We start from the raw sequence: 17,461 nt of genomic DNA on the forward strand, positions 1-17,461 counted from the left end.
GTATTTTTTTAAGCATATGTATACGATCATGGAAACTAATCTTTCTGTTAGGTTGTGTAGCTACACAGCAGTTTTTATATCCTTTCTTTTTCTAACAGTGTTGGAAGTAGTTACCTAAATAATCTTAAAAACCTGAAACCCCCTTAATTTGATAGTTTATATTTTATATTGGTCTTTATCTTGAAGAATGAAAAGCCAGATTTATAGAGTTGCACTATTATGTCTCCTTTAGTGTTCTAATATAATAATTGATTTTCTTTTCTGTTTTTAAAAAAATGAGTTTGTTCCTTTAAGCAGTAACTTCTGAAAGTCTTAGGTAAGCTAATATATTAAGTTATGGTTAGTTTTTTAATATATTAAAAAAGTAAACAGTATCTTAGTTTACTTTCTCTAAGAATGTATGGGAATTTTGAGTCCTGTAGATACAAATAAGGGGTCATAGTTTCAGTGTAACTTTTAATATCAGTGGTTATATCCAGTTTTCTATTCCCTATTCCTTCCCTGTATTCAGTGTTTTAGAATAATAAAGTATATAATGTTTAATAGACTCCCATAAAGAACATGAAATGTTTGTTAGGCTCCCATGCATTTTATTAAGATGTGACTATGAAGTCAGGAGCCTACAGTGCTAGTTTGTTTTCACTTATAATGGCCATGTAACTTAGACTGTGCAAACTGTGTCACCTTTTTTGGGGGACTGAGCATAATGTGAAAAGAGGATGGTTTTTGAATATTATTTCCAGCCATTTGTAATCCTTGGCAAGTTTTAAAATCTCTGTAAAATGGGATTACCTTGGAAAATAGTCATGAGAATTAAGTGAAATACCTGCAATTATGCATAGCGTGTTTTGGTACTGCATTCCTCCACCTCTCATTTCCAATTCTCCCATGCCAACTGAGAGAATTGTGAGCTCCTAAAATTCAGTAATTCTGACACGTGTTTTTTGTACTAGATATAATGCTAGTTTTCTGTAAGAGTCCTTGTACAACTAACTGTAGCACAAGGTAGGCATGGAAGAATGTAGGACAGAAGGCTTCATAGAGGTGGGGGTACCTGAGCTAAGCTTTGAAAGATAGATGAGATCACATTGAAAGGGGCAACATTTCTGGGCAAGGAAAACTATCTCACAAAGGCAATGAAGCTAGACTTCGATTGAGTAGCTTGGTGAGTAGCTTACTCATCATTTAGGACATCATGGGAAGCCACTGGATGTTTTTATTTTTGTATTTGATTTTATATATTTTTTGAGACAGAATCTTGTTCTGTCGCTCAGGCTGGAGTGCAGTGGCCTGATCTCAGCTCACTGTCCTCTGCTTCCCGGGTTCAAGTGATTCTCATGCCTCGGACACCCAAATAGCTGGGATTACAGGTATGCACCACCATGCCCAACTAATTTTTGTATTTTTAGTAGAGTTGGGTTTCACCATGTTGGGCAGACTGGTCTTGAATGCTGAACTCAAATGATCCACCCATCTCGGCCTCCCAAAGTGCTAGGATTACAAATGTGAACCACCTCGCCTGGCCAGGATGTTTTTAAGCAGGTGAATTATATCACGTATTAGAGAAGTGACAGGCAACAATGTAGAGGAGGGTTGTTTGAGGAAAATGTTTTAAATTGGGAAATAAGTGATCACTTAGGACACTGGTTTTGAAATTGGTGGTTATCATACATTAATAGGATGCCAAATCAATATAGTGTCTTGAGACCACTACAGTTTAACAAGGTGAGTTAGAATAAGTTAAGGTAGGGGATACATCAGAGCCTTGCAAGTAATAAGGTAAGTATTCTTTTATGAAGTGTGCTTTAGTTTTATATAAAAGTATCTATGTACATATTATATCAAATGATAAATACATTTCTTCCTGTGTATTACATTTAAGAAGTCTGAGAAATAATTTGAGAGAGACTGTTGTGTTAGTCCAAACGAGGTGCTGGGGCATAGATTATGACAGATGAGATGGAAATAAGGTACAGATTTTACATTGCAGAAAATAAATGTGGAGGACTTGTTAATTGGTTACAGGTTAGGGAAGAAAGAAGACTAAGGTTTTTTTTTGTGGGGAAAGGAGTGGGTAACAAAGATAAGGAAGTAGTAGAAGACCTTTACTTAGGAAATCAGAGGTTCTGTTTCTCTTTATTTTGTTTTCTAAGGAGTTATTTTACTCTTTGATATACCAGATTGGCTATAAATACATTTTTAGCATTCTTTTAAAAATTGTAAAATACAGCAAACATACAGAAAAATGGATGAATCATAAATTATTGTAAAACATATACCCACCCAGGGAAAGAAAACTAATTTCCAGCAACCTAGTGCCTTCATTTTCCTTCTCAGTCTTGATCTCTCCCTCCCTCTAGTGGTAATTATAATAGCAGATTTTTTTTTTTTCCTAATTAACAAAATAGAATGTTTTGAATTAGTTCTTTTTTGAAAATGAGTACTATGAGAAAATAATAAGTGCATGAAGGTCTTTGTACAAGAGACCACGTGAACATGAAATAATTTAGTTTTACTAAAAGGTTGTACCACAATATTGAAATTGAATAGGAGGAAAAAAATTTCCTATCGTCAATATTCTATTCACAACTTTTATTTTTGTTTATTACTTTCTACTTCTCCTAAACATATTTTACATAGTTGCAATCATATGTATAATTTTATATTCTTTTTTCACTAGCCCTTTATAAACATTTTCCCATGTTTGAATGGTATTGACTATACTTTTTGATAGCCACAAACCTAATATTTGATAATCTTGTTAACCGTAATGTGACTTAGTTATTATTTATTTATTTTTTAAATTTTTACTTCTTTTTTTTTAAGAGATGGGGTCTTGTGCTGTCATCCAGGCTGGAGTGCAGTGATACTATGATAGCTCACTGCAGCCTCGTACTTCTGAGCTCAAGCAATCCCTTCTACATCAGCATCCAGAGTACCTGAGACTAAAGGTGCATGCCACCATGCCTGCCTAATTTTTAAATTTTCTGTAGTGATGTGATCTCGCTGTGTTACCAGGCTGGTCTTGAACTCCTGGCCTCAAGTGATCTTCTTGCCTCAGCCTCCCCCAAAGTGCTGGGATTACAGGTGTGAGCCACTGTGCCTTGTGTCAGTGTTTTACCTCTTTTTGAATTTTATTTAATGGCATCATATGAAATACATGTCTTTTAAAAAATTTTAGTTTGGCAAATGCCCAGATTTTAAGAGATTTTTCATGTGTATATGGTCGTAGTTCTTTTCCATGACTGACTAGCATTCCGTTTTAAGAATATACCTCAATTTATTTGTCTCCTACTGTTAATGGACACTTGGGTTGTTTTCATGTTTTGGCCATCACAAATTATGCTTCTATAAATACACTTTTTTTAAACACGACTATCCATTTCTGTTAAGTAGATACCTAGAAGTAGACTTTCTGAGTCATCTAGTTTGTGTATTTTCAGCTTTGTTAGATACTTTCTTAGTTTTCTGAAGTGGTTGTCCTGTTTATATTCCTAACAGCAACATGTGAGAGTTTCAGTTATGCTATATCTTTACCAATGATTGCTATTGTCTCTCTTTTTTTTTTCTTTCTGGCGGGTATTGGAGTATCTTATTCCAGGTATAATTTTCATATTCTTGATAACTACTGTTTTGTGAAAGGGCCATATATGCAAAGCGACCTCTAAATGTGGAAGGAGCTGAGAAACCAAAAAAGGAGGCAGACAAATCCAGTTTGTTGGTTTTGGGTGACTTACTAGGGGAATTTACAGACAGAAGGGTGGTCTTGAGTAGCTGCAAAACAGGTAGATCTCTGCCTCACATCCCCTCAGACCCAGGGCTTACATCTTGGGGAAAGTGTGCATGTTCTGGAAGGAATGTGTAGGTGGCTATGGGTGTCACAACTTATGATTTCTGCAACCTAGCATCAAGGGTTGTTTTCGGGGAAACTTACAGTGAATAGGCATTTCTACAGAAAGTAATACATCAACTAGACATTTTTTAGGCATTCCTGCACAAGAGTTAGTCAGAAGTTACTTGGTAGATAAACACTTAAAATAAAGTCACTCTTGTGTCTACAACTAGTGTATCTTTTTTCTGTGTGTGTTGGTTTTTTCGATGTGTTACATTTTGAGGTGCCTGTTAAAGCCTTTTGCTGATTTTTCTATTGGATTATCTGTTTTTTTTCCCTCAATGGTTTGTAGATGTTCTTTGTACATTCTAGATGAGTCATCTTTTAGAAATATTACAGGTGCATGCCACCATGAATGGCTAATTTTTGTAATTTTAGTAGAGATGGGGTTTCACCTCCCTATTGGTCAGGCTGGCCTCGAACTCCTGACCTCAGGTGATCCACCTGCCTAGGCCTCCCAAAGTGCTGGGATTACAGGCGTGAGCCACTGCCCCTGACTGCACTTTCATTCTTAATAATGTTTTTTGATAGTCTTAAGACTAATTTTTCAATTTTTTAATGGATAGTATGTTTTATGTTTTAAACAAGAGATCTTTTCCACTGCCAAAGTTATGAAGATATTCCTATTTTATTCTAGAAGCTTTATTATTTCATATTTTACACTTTGAGGTGGAGGGTATGATACCTCCACCTTTTTTAATGGATTTTTTTAATGGATAGTATGTTTTGTGTTTTGAACAAGAGATCTTTTCCACTGCCAAAGTTATGAAGATATTCCTATTTTCTTCTAGAAGCTTTATTATTTCGTATTTTATACTTTGAGGTGGAGGGTATGATACATTTTTTGTTTTTCCAAATGGCTGTCAGTTGATCCAGTATCTTTGTTGAAAAGACTTCCCCATTGGAGTGTCACCTTTGTCATAAGTCAGGGGGCATTATATGTAGATCTGTTTATGAATTCTGTTCTGTTTTTTTTTTTTTTTGGAGACATAATCTTGCTCTGTCACCGAGGCTGGAGTGCAGTGGCGCAATCTCGGCTAACTGCAGCCTCTGCTTCCTAGGGTCAAGGGATTCTCCTGCCTCAGCCTCTTGAGTAGCTGGGATTACTGGCACCCAGCACCATGCCCAGCTAATTTTTTTTGTGTGTGTATTTAGTAGAGATGGGGTTTCACCATGTTGGCCAGGCTGGTCTTGAACTCTTGGCCTCAAGCGATCTGCCTGTCTTGGCCTCCCAAAGTACTGGGATTACAGGCGTGAGCCACAGTGCCTGGCCTGTTCTTTTTTTTTTGGACTGCAGCAGTACCACTTGTGTGGATTGCTCTCAGTCATTACTCCAGGTCTTGGTATTTGATGTAGTTATTATAGGCTTTGGGTATAGGACCCCAGCTTTGTTCTTTTAAGAAGACTATTCTTGACTTTTTAAGTTGCCATAACAGTTGTAGACTCAATTTTGGAATTCCCACAAAAGAAACTGGATAGAATTTTGATTAGCATTTTGTGGAATGAATAGATAAATTTGGGGAGAAGTGAATTCTTTTAACAATATTGCATCTTAAAGTCAATAAACACACTCTATCCCATTTGTTTAGGTTTTTAATTTCTTTCAAACTTTTGAAGTTTTCACTGTAGAGATCTCACATGTTTTATTTGATTTATCCTTAGGCATTGATGCTTTTTGATATTACTGTATGGGGTATCATTTAAAAAATTGTTAACTTTGTTGTTGGTTTTTAGGAATACAATTAATTTTGTATATTGAATTCTTCACACATTTATTCTAATATTTTTTATGTAGATTCTTACTGCTTTTTTTCTGTATATAATCTGAAAATACTATATGTTGCTCTCTCCTGTCTTTTTGTCTTACTGCACTAGCAAAGACCTCTCTAACACACTTGAAAAAGAAGATGAAAGGGGATAGTGGGCATCCGTTATTTCCCAATCTTAAGAACATTTCAGTAGTTTATTGTTAGGTATAATATATGTTATAGGTTTTCTTTGGTGGCTCTATCATGTTAAGCAAGTTTCTTTTTATTCTTACTTTGTTAAGTATTTTCTTCATGAATGATGAATTTGGCCAGATGCTTTTACATTTCATCATGATTATAAGATTTTTCTTAATTTTTCTTTTATTGAGGTGAATTACTTTGATTTAAAAAAAATTTGAATGTTAAGTAACCTTTGCATTCCTGGAGTAAACTCTATTTAGTTGTGATATATTCTCTTTTTAATATACCATTCTATCAATTACTAATATTTTGATTAGGATTTTTGCAACTGTGCTTATGAAAGAAATTGGTCTGTAATTTTCCTTTCTATAATATAGTCCTTGACAAGTTTTGGTACCAAGTTCAGAGGTGTTTCTTCTTTTTCTGTTTTTGGGAGAGTTGTTTTTAATAATACATTTGTTACTTTAATAACTGTTCAAGGTCTGTAGTGAAGTTCATTTCTTTATGATTTGTATAGTTTTATTGTCTTCATAAATTTAGCTAAGAAGTTATCAACTGTATTAATCTTTTAAAATAACAATTTTTGTTTGTTTGTTTTTGTTTTGTTTTGAGGCAGGGTCTCACTCTGTTGCCCAGAATTGAGTGCAGTGGTGTGATCATGGCCCATAATCAGGGCCATGACCAGGTGCTCACCCCATGCCTGGCTAATTTTTGTATTTATTTATTTATTTTTGTAGAGATGGGGTTTCATCGTGTTGTCCAGGCTGGTCTTGGACTCCTGAGTTCAAGTATTCTGCCCACCTTGGCCTCCCAAAGTGTTGGGATTACAGGTGTGAGCCACCACATCTGGCCCAAATAACAGTTTTTAACTGTTGAATTTTTCTATTTTATTGATAGTTTTGTTCTTTGGTATTTCCTTCATAATCCATTTTTTTGTTGTTGTTTTTGAAAGTTAATTGGCTGTTACTTTTCTAGCTTCTTGAGCTGGAAGCACTAATTTTTTGCCTTTTAAATTTCTAATATATTACTTATTACATGTCTTTGTAAGTACCCACAAGTCTTGACATGTGTTGGGAAAGCCAGTCTCCACACAGCTTTCCACCCCTTTTCACTGTGTGAAAATGGGTCTTGGACCTGAAATACCTTACCAAGAGGTAGAGTCCTCACAGTCTGTGCTGGACTTACCACTTTATGTGGGAATATTTTTCCCTGTTTTAGACTCAGTGTGTACTCCTTTGCTCTGCTTCAGCATGTGTGTCATGTCATCTGGCTCACCTACAGTATCTCCCCAGTCGGGAGGGGATGGAGGGATGTGGTTGGTCTGCTGTAGCACACGAGGGCTATGTGTAGGCCTGTTGTTGGCATCAGCTGCTGGGAGGAACCTGTTTACCGTGGGGGACCAACACCCATTACTGAAGCTGATCTTGCTTTGTCTCCTTTCTGTGTGAGTAAAGCGTTGTTCCATGCAGTGCTTGATGGTGCGTTGTGTTTTCTTTGGTGACTATGATACCAAGATACAATGAACAGAAGTTCTAAGACTTCTACTACTGATATTAGGTGACAGATACCACTTGCTTAACAATATGTGTTTATTATCATTCAGTTCAAAATGTTTTCTAATCGCCATTGTGGTGCTTTTTCTTTATCTCACGCATTTTACATGTGTATTTGATTCATTTCCAATGAGTTGATGCATATTTAATTTTTAAAAAAGATTGTTATAAAAATCATAAAAGTTTATAATCTTAACTGTTTTTATTTGGTGTGTGTGTTATTGATATCTAGCTTATATCCTCTGTAGTTTGAGAAGATACTCTAAGTGATTTTAATCCTTTGATATTGTTGAGGCTTGCTTTATAATGAAGCCTGTAGTCAATTTTGGTAATGTTTTCTGTAGCCTTGAAAAGACTATATGTTTTTGGCCGGGCACGGCCAAGTACTTTGGGAGCTTGAGGTGGGCAGACTGCTTGACTCCAGGAGTTCAAGATTAGCCTGGCCAGCATGGCGAAACCCTGTCTCTACAAGTAAATGCAAAAAATTAGCCTGGCTTGGTGATGCACGCCTTAGTCCCAGCTATTCGGGTGGCTGAGGTGGGAGGATTGCTTGAGCCTGGGAGGTCGAGGCTGCAGGAGCTGTGATTATGTCACTGCACTGCAGCCTGGGTGAACAGAGTGGACCCTCTCTCAAAAAAAGAAAGAAAGAATACTCTGTTGTTGAGTGTAGTGTTCTGTATATGTCAATTAAGTTGGATTTTTAATTTTGTTGTTTAGAGCTCTTATTACATGATTTCTCTCCACTCAAAAAAAAATGAGGTCTTGGAAAAAAATTAGTGTCATCTATAAATGTTAAAAAAATTAAAAATGAGGTTTTAAATGGTGTGCTCAAATTTCCAACGTTTATTATGGGATTTGTTTAATTCTGTAAGTTTTTGCTATATATCTTTTGAAGCTATATTGTTGGATGTATACACATTTAGAATTTTTATATCTTCTTGGTGGATCAATCCCTTTTGTCATTATAAAATGTCCCTCCTTATCTCTAGTAATATTTCATTAAGGTCTATTTTATCTGATATGAGATAACTACATCAGCTTTCTTCTCTATGTCTTTTGTAAGTAGCATGTAGAGTTGTCCTTTCACATCCATGGGTTCTGCATGGATTCAAGTAACTGTGGACTGAAAATATTAAGAGAAAAGAAGGATAGTTGTTTCTGTACTGAACATGTGCAGATAATTTTTCTTGTTATTCCTTAAACAATACAGTATAGCAACGATTTACATAACATCTACATTGTATTAGGTATTATAAGTAATCTAGTGATGATTTAAAGTATACAGCAGACTATAAATAGGTTGTATGCAAATAATACACCATTCTATATAATAGCCTTTCAGAACATGTAAAATAATATCAATAAAAAAATTTAAACAAAACAAATAACAAATGTCTCTACTAAAAATACAAAAATTAGCCAGGTATGGTGGTGCGTGCCTGTAATTCGAGCTACTTGGGAGGCTGAGGCAGGAGAATCACTTGAACCCAGAAGACTTGAGCATTTGTAGATTCTGGGGATACAGTGGGGCCATTTGCAGATCCGCTGAAATGCTCTGTCCTTTCTGTCTGTCTCTGTCTTTCCACTCTAATATTACTCTGTCCTGCATATTCTAGATGTTTTGATATTCTCCGGTTCACAATTTATCTCAACTAATGAATTTCACACATCTCCATCTGGGTTCTCTTTTTCTTTGCTGGGAACTGAGAATTTTCTCAGGACATTAAGCTGGGGCAGTCATAAGGTTCATGTTGTTTGTTTCCTATCTCATTTGTGTAGACAGACTCATATTCTGGATTTGTATATTTTTTGTTTTTCTTCTTTGTGTGTATGTTTTATCCTTAAAATTTAATTTATTTTTATTTTTTAGAGAAACAGGGTTTCACCACTTTGGCCAGGGTAGTCTTGAACTCCTGACCCCAAGTGATCTGCCTGCCTTCCAAAGTGTTGGGATTATAGGCATGAACCACCATGGCCAGCCATGTGGTGTTTCTTTAACCTCTATTTTTTCTTAAAAATAGGAAGATATAGAAGCTTGATTAGATTTCAAATCATGGGTAGTACAGCGTATTTCATATTGCATCACATCAGAAGGTGTAACATGTCAGGTTGTTTTATGAAATCCGGAAGTGACAGATGACTCCTACCATTATAAAATTACCTATCAATCTTTTATCTAATGGTTTTATTCATTGAAGATTGTTTCCTGATTACTTTTTCTGTTGTTTCTTCCACATTTGTTAACTGGAATTCTTTGGTAGATAACTTTCTCTCATTAATTAGAGTGGGTTGGGTATTATGAAATACGGTTTATAGAAAATGTAGGATAAATGCTTAATTCTGTTTCAATTGCTGGTTTTCAGAGTAACAGTGATAACTTCATTAATATTAAGCAATTAAAAAATAAAGAGACTCTTGGATTGTTGGAATTTTATAAACGGTAAGTTTAAATTGTATTTTTAAACAATGTGGATGTTGTTTTTAAAAATCATGTGAATGAGGTAAGGCAGAGAACAAATTGAGAATCCATTATTAATTTCCCTAATATTTAAAAGCTGTTAATATTTAAACTAAACATTAAAAGTGATTAGGAACTAAATTCACTAGCTTAGTTGTATACATTTTTAGGGATTATTTATCAGGGTATAATTAGTCATACAAAACCAAATGCATATAAGGTAGTACTAACTTGAGAGAATAACGTTGAATGGCATTTCTAACTAAATTGAAAGCCTTTTCTTGTTTTAGATGTGAAAAATAAGTTGCCCAGAAATGATACTTAACATTTAGCTATTTGGATTTAAGCTACTTTTAGAGGCATATTAAAAGTATTGTTTTTAAATACCGTTTTAACAAAAATTTAGTCTTAATTATTATTTTATAATTTCATCATTATTTTGCTGTTTTGTATTGAAATTTAAATGTATCGTTGACTACATTTACAAGCTTACTATGTGCCAGGCACTGTTCTAAACACTTATATATATATATATACACAAACTGATTAATCTTCATAACAATGCAAAAAGTAGATTCTAATATGCTGATTTTATATACAAGATAGACAAACATAGAGGTTAAATAACTTGCCTAAGGTTATTCAGTTTGCATGTAACAGAGCTGGGATTCAAACTCAAACTCTGGCTCTGTAGCTCATCCTCTCAACCACTACTATCTGAAATACTTGACAAATAGTGCAGGATAAACCCCATTAAAAGGAACTCACAAAGATTTATATTTTGTCTCACTTCTACTGAGGTAGAATTGTATATTTCTAGTATATATTTAATATAGTATACATGGCTAGAGTACTTACAGTGTATTTTAATAGTATATTTTAGATGGTTCAGCACATAGTAGTTTATATGTGAGGTGGGAACAATGCAAAGGTAAGAAGTATTACCTGTACATCTTTAAACTGAAGTCATTGTTTTCCAGCCAGAGATCAGTAGAAAGTCACCTGTAGCTGAAAAAGTTGGGTTTATTGCTCACTGCAGTAAGGGAGAACTACATCATTGAGAATGGTAGGGATTTGTCATTTGGAGGAGGATTCAAGGTAACAGTGTTCTCTGGATTGGTTGCTGTCAGGAAGGAAGTGGGACAAGTCTATGACTTATGGATATCTTAATCTTACCTAGAAGGCTGAAGAAATGAAGCAGGATCAAAGTGTGACTGAAAAAGAAGCAGCAGTCACTTTTATTAGCCAGGATAAGGGGATATTTGGTAATTTTTGTTGTTTGGACGAAGTTTGTGTTTTTTTCTACCTTGAGGCATGATTATAGAGTGGTTTTGTTGTTTCTTGATACATTATGATCACAGAGTGACCTCATCTAATGTTGAATGTTGTTGTTCTGTGATACTGTTTCCGTTCAGCATGACTTCAAGGCCTAGTGAGTGCCAGACCAGTGTTTAGCTACTAATTTTTCCACTAGTAAACCAGGTTCATTGCTGTAAAAATATAAGTTAATAAACATACATAAGCCAAAAGAAAAATGGTTTAACTACTTATGGAGAAACAAGAAAGTAAAGAAACAAGACTTAAATTACCTAATATCTTTGTAGACAAATCTTTATACATAACATATTTTCATAAATGTGTAATTATGTTATTCACATCCTTTTTATTCTAGAGATGCCTTTTTTTTTTTGAGGTGGAGTCTTGCTCTGTCACTCAGGCTGGAGTGCAGTTGTGCATTGATCTTGGCTCACTGTAACTTCCGCCTTTTGGGTTCAAGTGATTCTCCTGCCTCAGCCTCCCAAGTAACTGGGACTACAGTTGTGTGCCACCATGCCCAGCTAATTTTTGTACCTTAGTAGAGACAAGGTTTCACCGTGTTAGTCAGGATGGTGTCAATCTCCTGACCTTGTGATCTGCCTGCCTCAGCTTCCCAAAGTGCTGGGATTACAGTCATGAACCACTGTGGCCTACCTATTCTAAAGATTTATTTGCCTATCATTTCATTACCAATTGCATAGTCATTGTGCAATACAGAAAGTTAGGGCTAGGGTCATTGGAGTTGTGACACTGTCATCTTTATAAATGTTTAATTAGTGTTCTGTAATCTATATTTAGTAAAGTTTCTGTCTCTAGCCCTTAAATGCATACATCTTTTTATGTATGTACAAATAAATGTATAATATAGCATGCTCTGTTAAGGAATATGTTTGATCATTATAGGTAAGAATAAGAGAATGCAATTTTTATAAGCTAGATTAAAACATTAATGTTGATAAGTATATGGGTTCTAATGTTTAAGTATTAAGTACCTACTATTTACTATGAAGATTCAGAAAATGGAAAGGATGATTTCTGGAGTTTGAGGAGCCTAGAGTTTCATTCATTATAAGCATTTCAGGATGTTAAATGGTTTCTCAGTCTTAAAAACTGTATTTGAAATATTTTATCTATGACAGCTGAAGAAGTTACAGAATAGCATGTGTGAATTGATAATGGCATTGTGATAGGAAATAACACACTTTTCAATGCAGATTTTAATACAATTATGATTGGCATTCAGTATATATACTTCCTGGCAGTGTCTTTCATACAGTCTTTTTGAAATCTAGGTGGAAAGCAGTACTAATATGTGCATATCTAAAAAACAGGGGTATTCAAAATACATTCATTTTCACTGATTCATGAAGTTTTACTGCATTATATGAATAAGGATAACAGCTAAGCCCTGTATATAATAAAAACGATTATGTAAATACTGGTTAATTGTATATTATTAATAGTTTTAGTAAATACTTTCACATCTTTTTTTCATATGTCATTTATTTTCATAAAAATCTAATTGAGATAGAAATGCTTACCTTCTTTCTCAGGCATTAGTTAAATGTGTATACATACTTTTAAAACTTCTGTTCTTTTTTCCTATTCTTGCCCAGTTTACATGGAAAAAAAGTCCTAATTTTTGCTTTCACTTTCTTCTTTTCTCTCTTTGTTCCACTTGGGAGCCCCAAAAGTTCTGAGTTATAATAGAAGTGTTAATTCTAGTGTCAGATTAATACAGAGGAAAATGAAAATTACAATTTTTAATAGACTTTTGTAAATAGTATTGCTAATTACCTATTTCATTTTGAAATATACCTTCTGTGCTCAGATCTAAAAAAGGATTTGAAGTACTTGACTTAAAGGTCTTGACAAGCCCCAAAAGTCTCATTTAAAAAATACCATAGAAATCTCTACTTAACTCTTTTATCTTCCTGTAAGGTTGTGTTTTCGTTTATAGCCGTAGTGGTTACATTATAATAGTTGAAACTGTTGCACCCTGAGTGCATAAGACAATGTTTAATGCATGTTATGTTAAATAATTTTTAAAATTAATATTTAAAATTTAGTTTTTAGTAAGTTGGAGACTTGCCATAATATAATTATTGTAGATTATATTTGTATATTTATTAATCTATTAATGTTTTTAAGGACTTCTATAAGTAATGAACCATACTAGGAATAGGACACTGTTCCCATTCTCAGAGATTTTCCAATCTGTTGTACATAGGAGAGAGTCTCTGTATGTGTACACACACACATACACACACACAAATGTGCAAAAATTGTGATACAAGGCAGACTGTGAGACATGGCAGGTATCAAAAAACGTATATAGAAATACTGAAGACAGAGTGAATAATTAACACTTTTGGATCAAGGAAGACATGTTATATGAATTAGGGGGAACATATTAACATTAGCAGTCCTCTTTGTTTAAATCTAGAATTAAAATTATAGATGTTGGATAAAATTGTATTCATAGATGGTTCTTTTATGTTAAGAGGTCGGTGTTTTCTTTAATTAGATTTAACTCATTATTTTCTGTTTACTATTCTGTAAAGATAAATAATTGCTTTTTTCCCCATTTTTTTTTTCTTTTTGGCAGCTCTTCACAGATGGAATCACAAATAAACTTATTGGCTGTTACGTGGGAAATACCATGGAGGATGTAGTCCTGGTGAGAATTTATGGCAATAAGACTGAGTTATTAGTTGATCGAGATGAGGAAGTAAAGAGTTTTCGAGTGTTGCAGGCTCATGGGTGTGCACCACAACTCTACTGTACCTTCAATAATGGACTATGCTATGAGTTTATACAAGGAGAAGCATTGGATCCAAAGCACGTCTGCAACCCAGCCATTTTCAGGTACATTTTCTTTTCTAAAATTTTCCTTTTGGGCATGTAAGTGCATTAAGGAAATTTTATTTTTAATTGCCTTTTCTTTCTTTGAGCAGTTATTTGGTTAACTTAGACACTTTCTTTAGCCAGGGTTTTTGTTTTTATTCTTGTTTTTTTCTAAAGAGAAAGAAGTAAATTTATTTATATCTGCAGTTCTCATTGTTGACTCTTTGCAAAGGAAAACCTTCAAGAGCTTTTGGATTAACCAGCTGTCAAGGCTGCTGCATAATTTTTTCTAGTTAGTGTTTCAGTTGAAGTGTTATATATTTCTTACTGCCATTTGCTTATTACTTAACTGTTCAGAGATACTTATTAAAGTTTTATTAATTTGGTTAACAATTCTTTGTTCTTTTAGTTGTTCATATTTAATTTATTATATTTTCTAAAAAGAATATTGTCATATATGCTTGATCATTTTTCTAAAATTGCCAACCTTAAAAATTCTCTTTCTGATCTTGAAAACTCCGGAAAATAGGCTTGAGTTGAAAATGGCAGGTTAATTCTTAGGTTAAATCAGCAGTTCACAACCATTTTGGTTTCCAGATCTCTTTGAGACTGAGTCCAAAGAGTGTTGTTTTAATATTTGATTAGCATTTATCAATATTTACCATATTAGTTATTAAAACAATTTTTTTAGAATACAAGAATATGAAGTATACGTTAGCTATCATTGTGATGAAATTATCACATACCATATAACTCTTGAAAACTACACTGTACATTTGTGAGAGAATGAGAGTGAGAAAAGTAAATAACATTTTGTGAAAATAGTTTCAACTTTACAAACCTCCCGAAAGGGTTTTGGGTCACCAGAGGTTTCTGGATTGTAGTTTAAGAATTGCTAAGTTAACACACTGATAAAAGTGGAATGTACCAGTATTGCTTACCTATTATAACCATATATCAAATAATATATTAAAATATTTTGGCATAGAAATCGTTCAAACCCTAGTTTTTAGCCATTATATATATTTTCTTCTTTTATATGAGTCTAGTCTTTAGATGTATTGAAAGATCCTGATTAATATATTTGTGTTTACTCTTTGTGTCAATTTTTTAGTGGTCTTCTTTAGGCATGCATATATTTATAAATCCTCAATCTTATTCACAATGGTTAAGAAATGCCTGTGTAACAGCATTAAAAATGAATAGATGCATAAATTGGACTCCCAACAAGCTGGTTTTGTGTATGTGTGTGTATATATATATATATATATATATATAAAATATTTCATAAAGTTCCTAGAGAAGGGCCACATGAGTTTCCTTGTGACTGAAGCAGAGAGTAAAACACAATTTATCTTTTTTAGTAACCTCAAGTAGAAAAAATAAAATAATTATAGTTTTTAATCAAGAAAGGTTTGTCAGAGCTGACTTTGATATTTGATACAATGTTATAAACATGTTTTCAGTAAAAATATATTTCTCTGTACTTTTTGTTAGATCTACTTATTATTTCTTTTCAAAGTGCCAAAGCCTTTTTTTATTTTTCTCTACTTATATCTTTTTAAAAATATATTTTTTATTGCTATATCATAGTTGTGCATATTTTTGTGGTACATGTGATATTTTGATACATGTATACAATGTATAATGATCAATTTAGAGTGATTGGTATATCTGTTATCTCAAACACTTTTCTTTGTGTTGGGGACATTATAGTTCTCATTTTCTAGCTATTTTGAAATATAAAATAAATTATTAACTATAATTTTCTTGCTGTGTTATCGAATGCTAGAACTTATTTCTTTGATCTAACTGTACTTTCATACCCATTAACCAACCTCTTTTCATCACCCTCTTCCTAGATCTACTTAGTTAGAATATATATAAGTGTTAGTAATGCAGGCATGTATGCATTTCATAAAAATAATATACTCTGTTGGAAACAAAACATCAATCCTCTCAATTCTGTGAATTGGCTTGTAATAAGTGATATATTGAATTGCCCCACAATTTTGCAGAGGAGAAGCAGAGTGGAGACTGAGAATGTGAGAAAAAGAATGACAGTGAAGAACCTTGTGTGATAGGTTACTGTTAGTTGGCATTATGAGTAGTAACATTTGCTATTTAATTTGTTTTGCTGTTAAGTTTATTTCAGATTGTATTCTAATTCTTATGGCATTTTTTATTGTTATGCAAGTCTTAGTCACTATAAAACAGAAAATACTAAAAGAAAAGCTAAGGGAGGAAAAGGCAAGTTTTAATTAACAAAACATCTAAATTACACATGATTTTAAATAGGAGTGTGGTTTTATTGTTTTCAAATATATACAGTGAAATAATTCTGAAATACCAAGGAAGCAAATTAATAAACGTTGGTCTGGAGCCCCAGGAGGAGGTTAGAGATGTAAATTTAGGTTGATGTGCTCATTTAGCTTTTCTCCTTTTAAATGAATTTCATATTCTATGGTTAAAAATAATCTTTGTTTTTAATTAATAGGGGCTTATTGACAATTTGGGATTAGTTGTCACATTTTGATTCATCATTATAATGAGCTTTAATATTTGAATATAATCATAAAATTTCAAGACACTATTGATTGTTTGGTCAGCCTAATATGCATCCAGTGATCTGGACTGATTCATCAGTAAATGTTGATGAGTGATTTAGATCAAAGTCTACTACTTTCTTGATTTGGCTCATTCAACCATAGCTGTATGGTTTATATTATGATTATGACAAAGGTATCTCATTTGAATGTAAAAGGCATATGTTTATGTTTGGACTAGTTTGGGGGAGGAAGAAGAATCTAAACTGTCCCCACTGTCTTAGTAACTTACAGTTTGTGACATACAGTAACCTTGGGGAAAAAATGAGCTAAGTAGTATACCAAGAAGAACAGAAATGGTTTTGAGAAAAAGTACAGGTAGTTGATTTTGGGCATACTTGGGAAATTAGTATGTTTCACTGTGATCACATTTGAACTGAACTTTAAATGACAAGACAGCCTGCAGGAGGTGAGGAATGGTATAAGTAAAGACAATGAGCTATACTAAGTTAGCAGCTTTCGCTGTTAGTGCCTAACTGGTAATTCCACTTAGGGAAATTTATCATTCTTTGTTTTATTTGAACTTTTTTGTAGCAATCAGTTATTATGGAGACCTTCAGAACATTTTTTAAAATTCAAAAGTGTTTAGGAATGTTTCCAATTTCTTATCAGATATTTCTCAGAAATTTGCCTCTTGTCAAGAATCCTGGCTGAAGTTTAATTACAGACCACCCAGTGACAGACATAATAGTAGAAATGCAGTTTCAAATCAATTGTTGCAAGTTTATAAAACAGCATACTGAGGGTATTGTAGTGGAACTGGCACCCTGTGGGTTGCGTGCATGTAAAATTGGTAGTATTTTCTCTTGGAAATCAAAAGGATGATATATAATAACTCA

The 17,461-nt window shown here is 33.6% G+C and overlaps 1 protein-coding gene across 1 annotated transcript in view; it reads left to right on the forward strand.

Moving 5' to 3' along the window:
* The window catches only part of ETNK1 (ethanolamine kinase 1), a 58,837-nt gene that overhangs the window by 4,160 nt on the left and 37,216 nt on the right, over positions 1-17,461 (forward strand). Inside the window, exon 2 of the mRNA XM_012457137.2 lies at positions 13,778-14,037. Within this exon, the coding sequence (XP_012312560.2) occupies positions 13,778-14,037 (260 nt within the window). The remainder of the gene's footprint in view (positions 1-13,777; positions 14,038-17,461) is intronic.

This window comes from Aotus nancymaae, unplaced genomic scaffold, assembly GCF_030222135.1.
Source record: "Aotus nancymaae isolate 86718 unplaced genomic scaffold, 86718_ANA_hifiasm-v0.15.2.pri h1tg000016l, whole genome shotgun sequence".
Lineage (NCBI taxonomy): Eukaryota > Metazoa > Chordata > Mammalia > Primates > Aotidae > Aotus > Aotus nancymaae.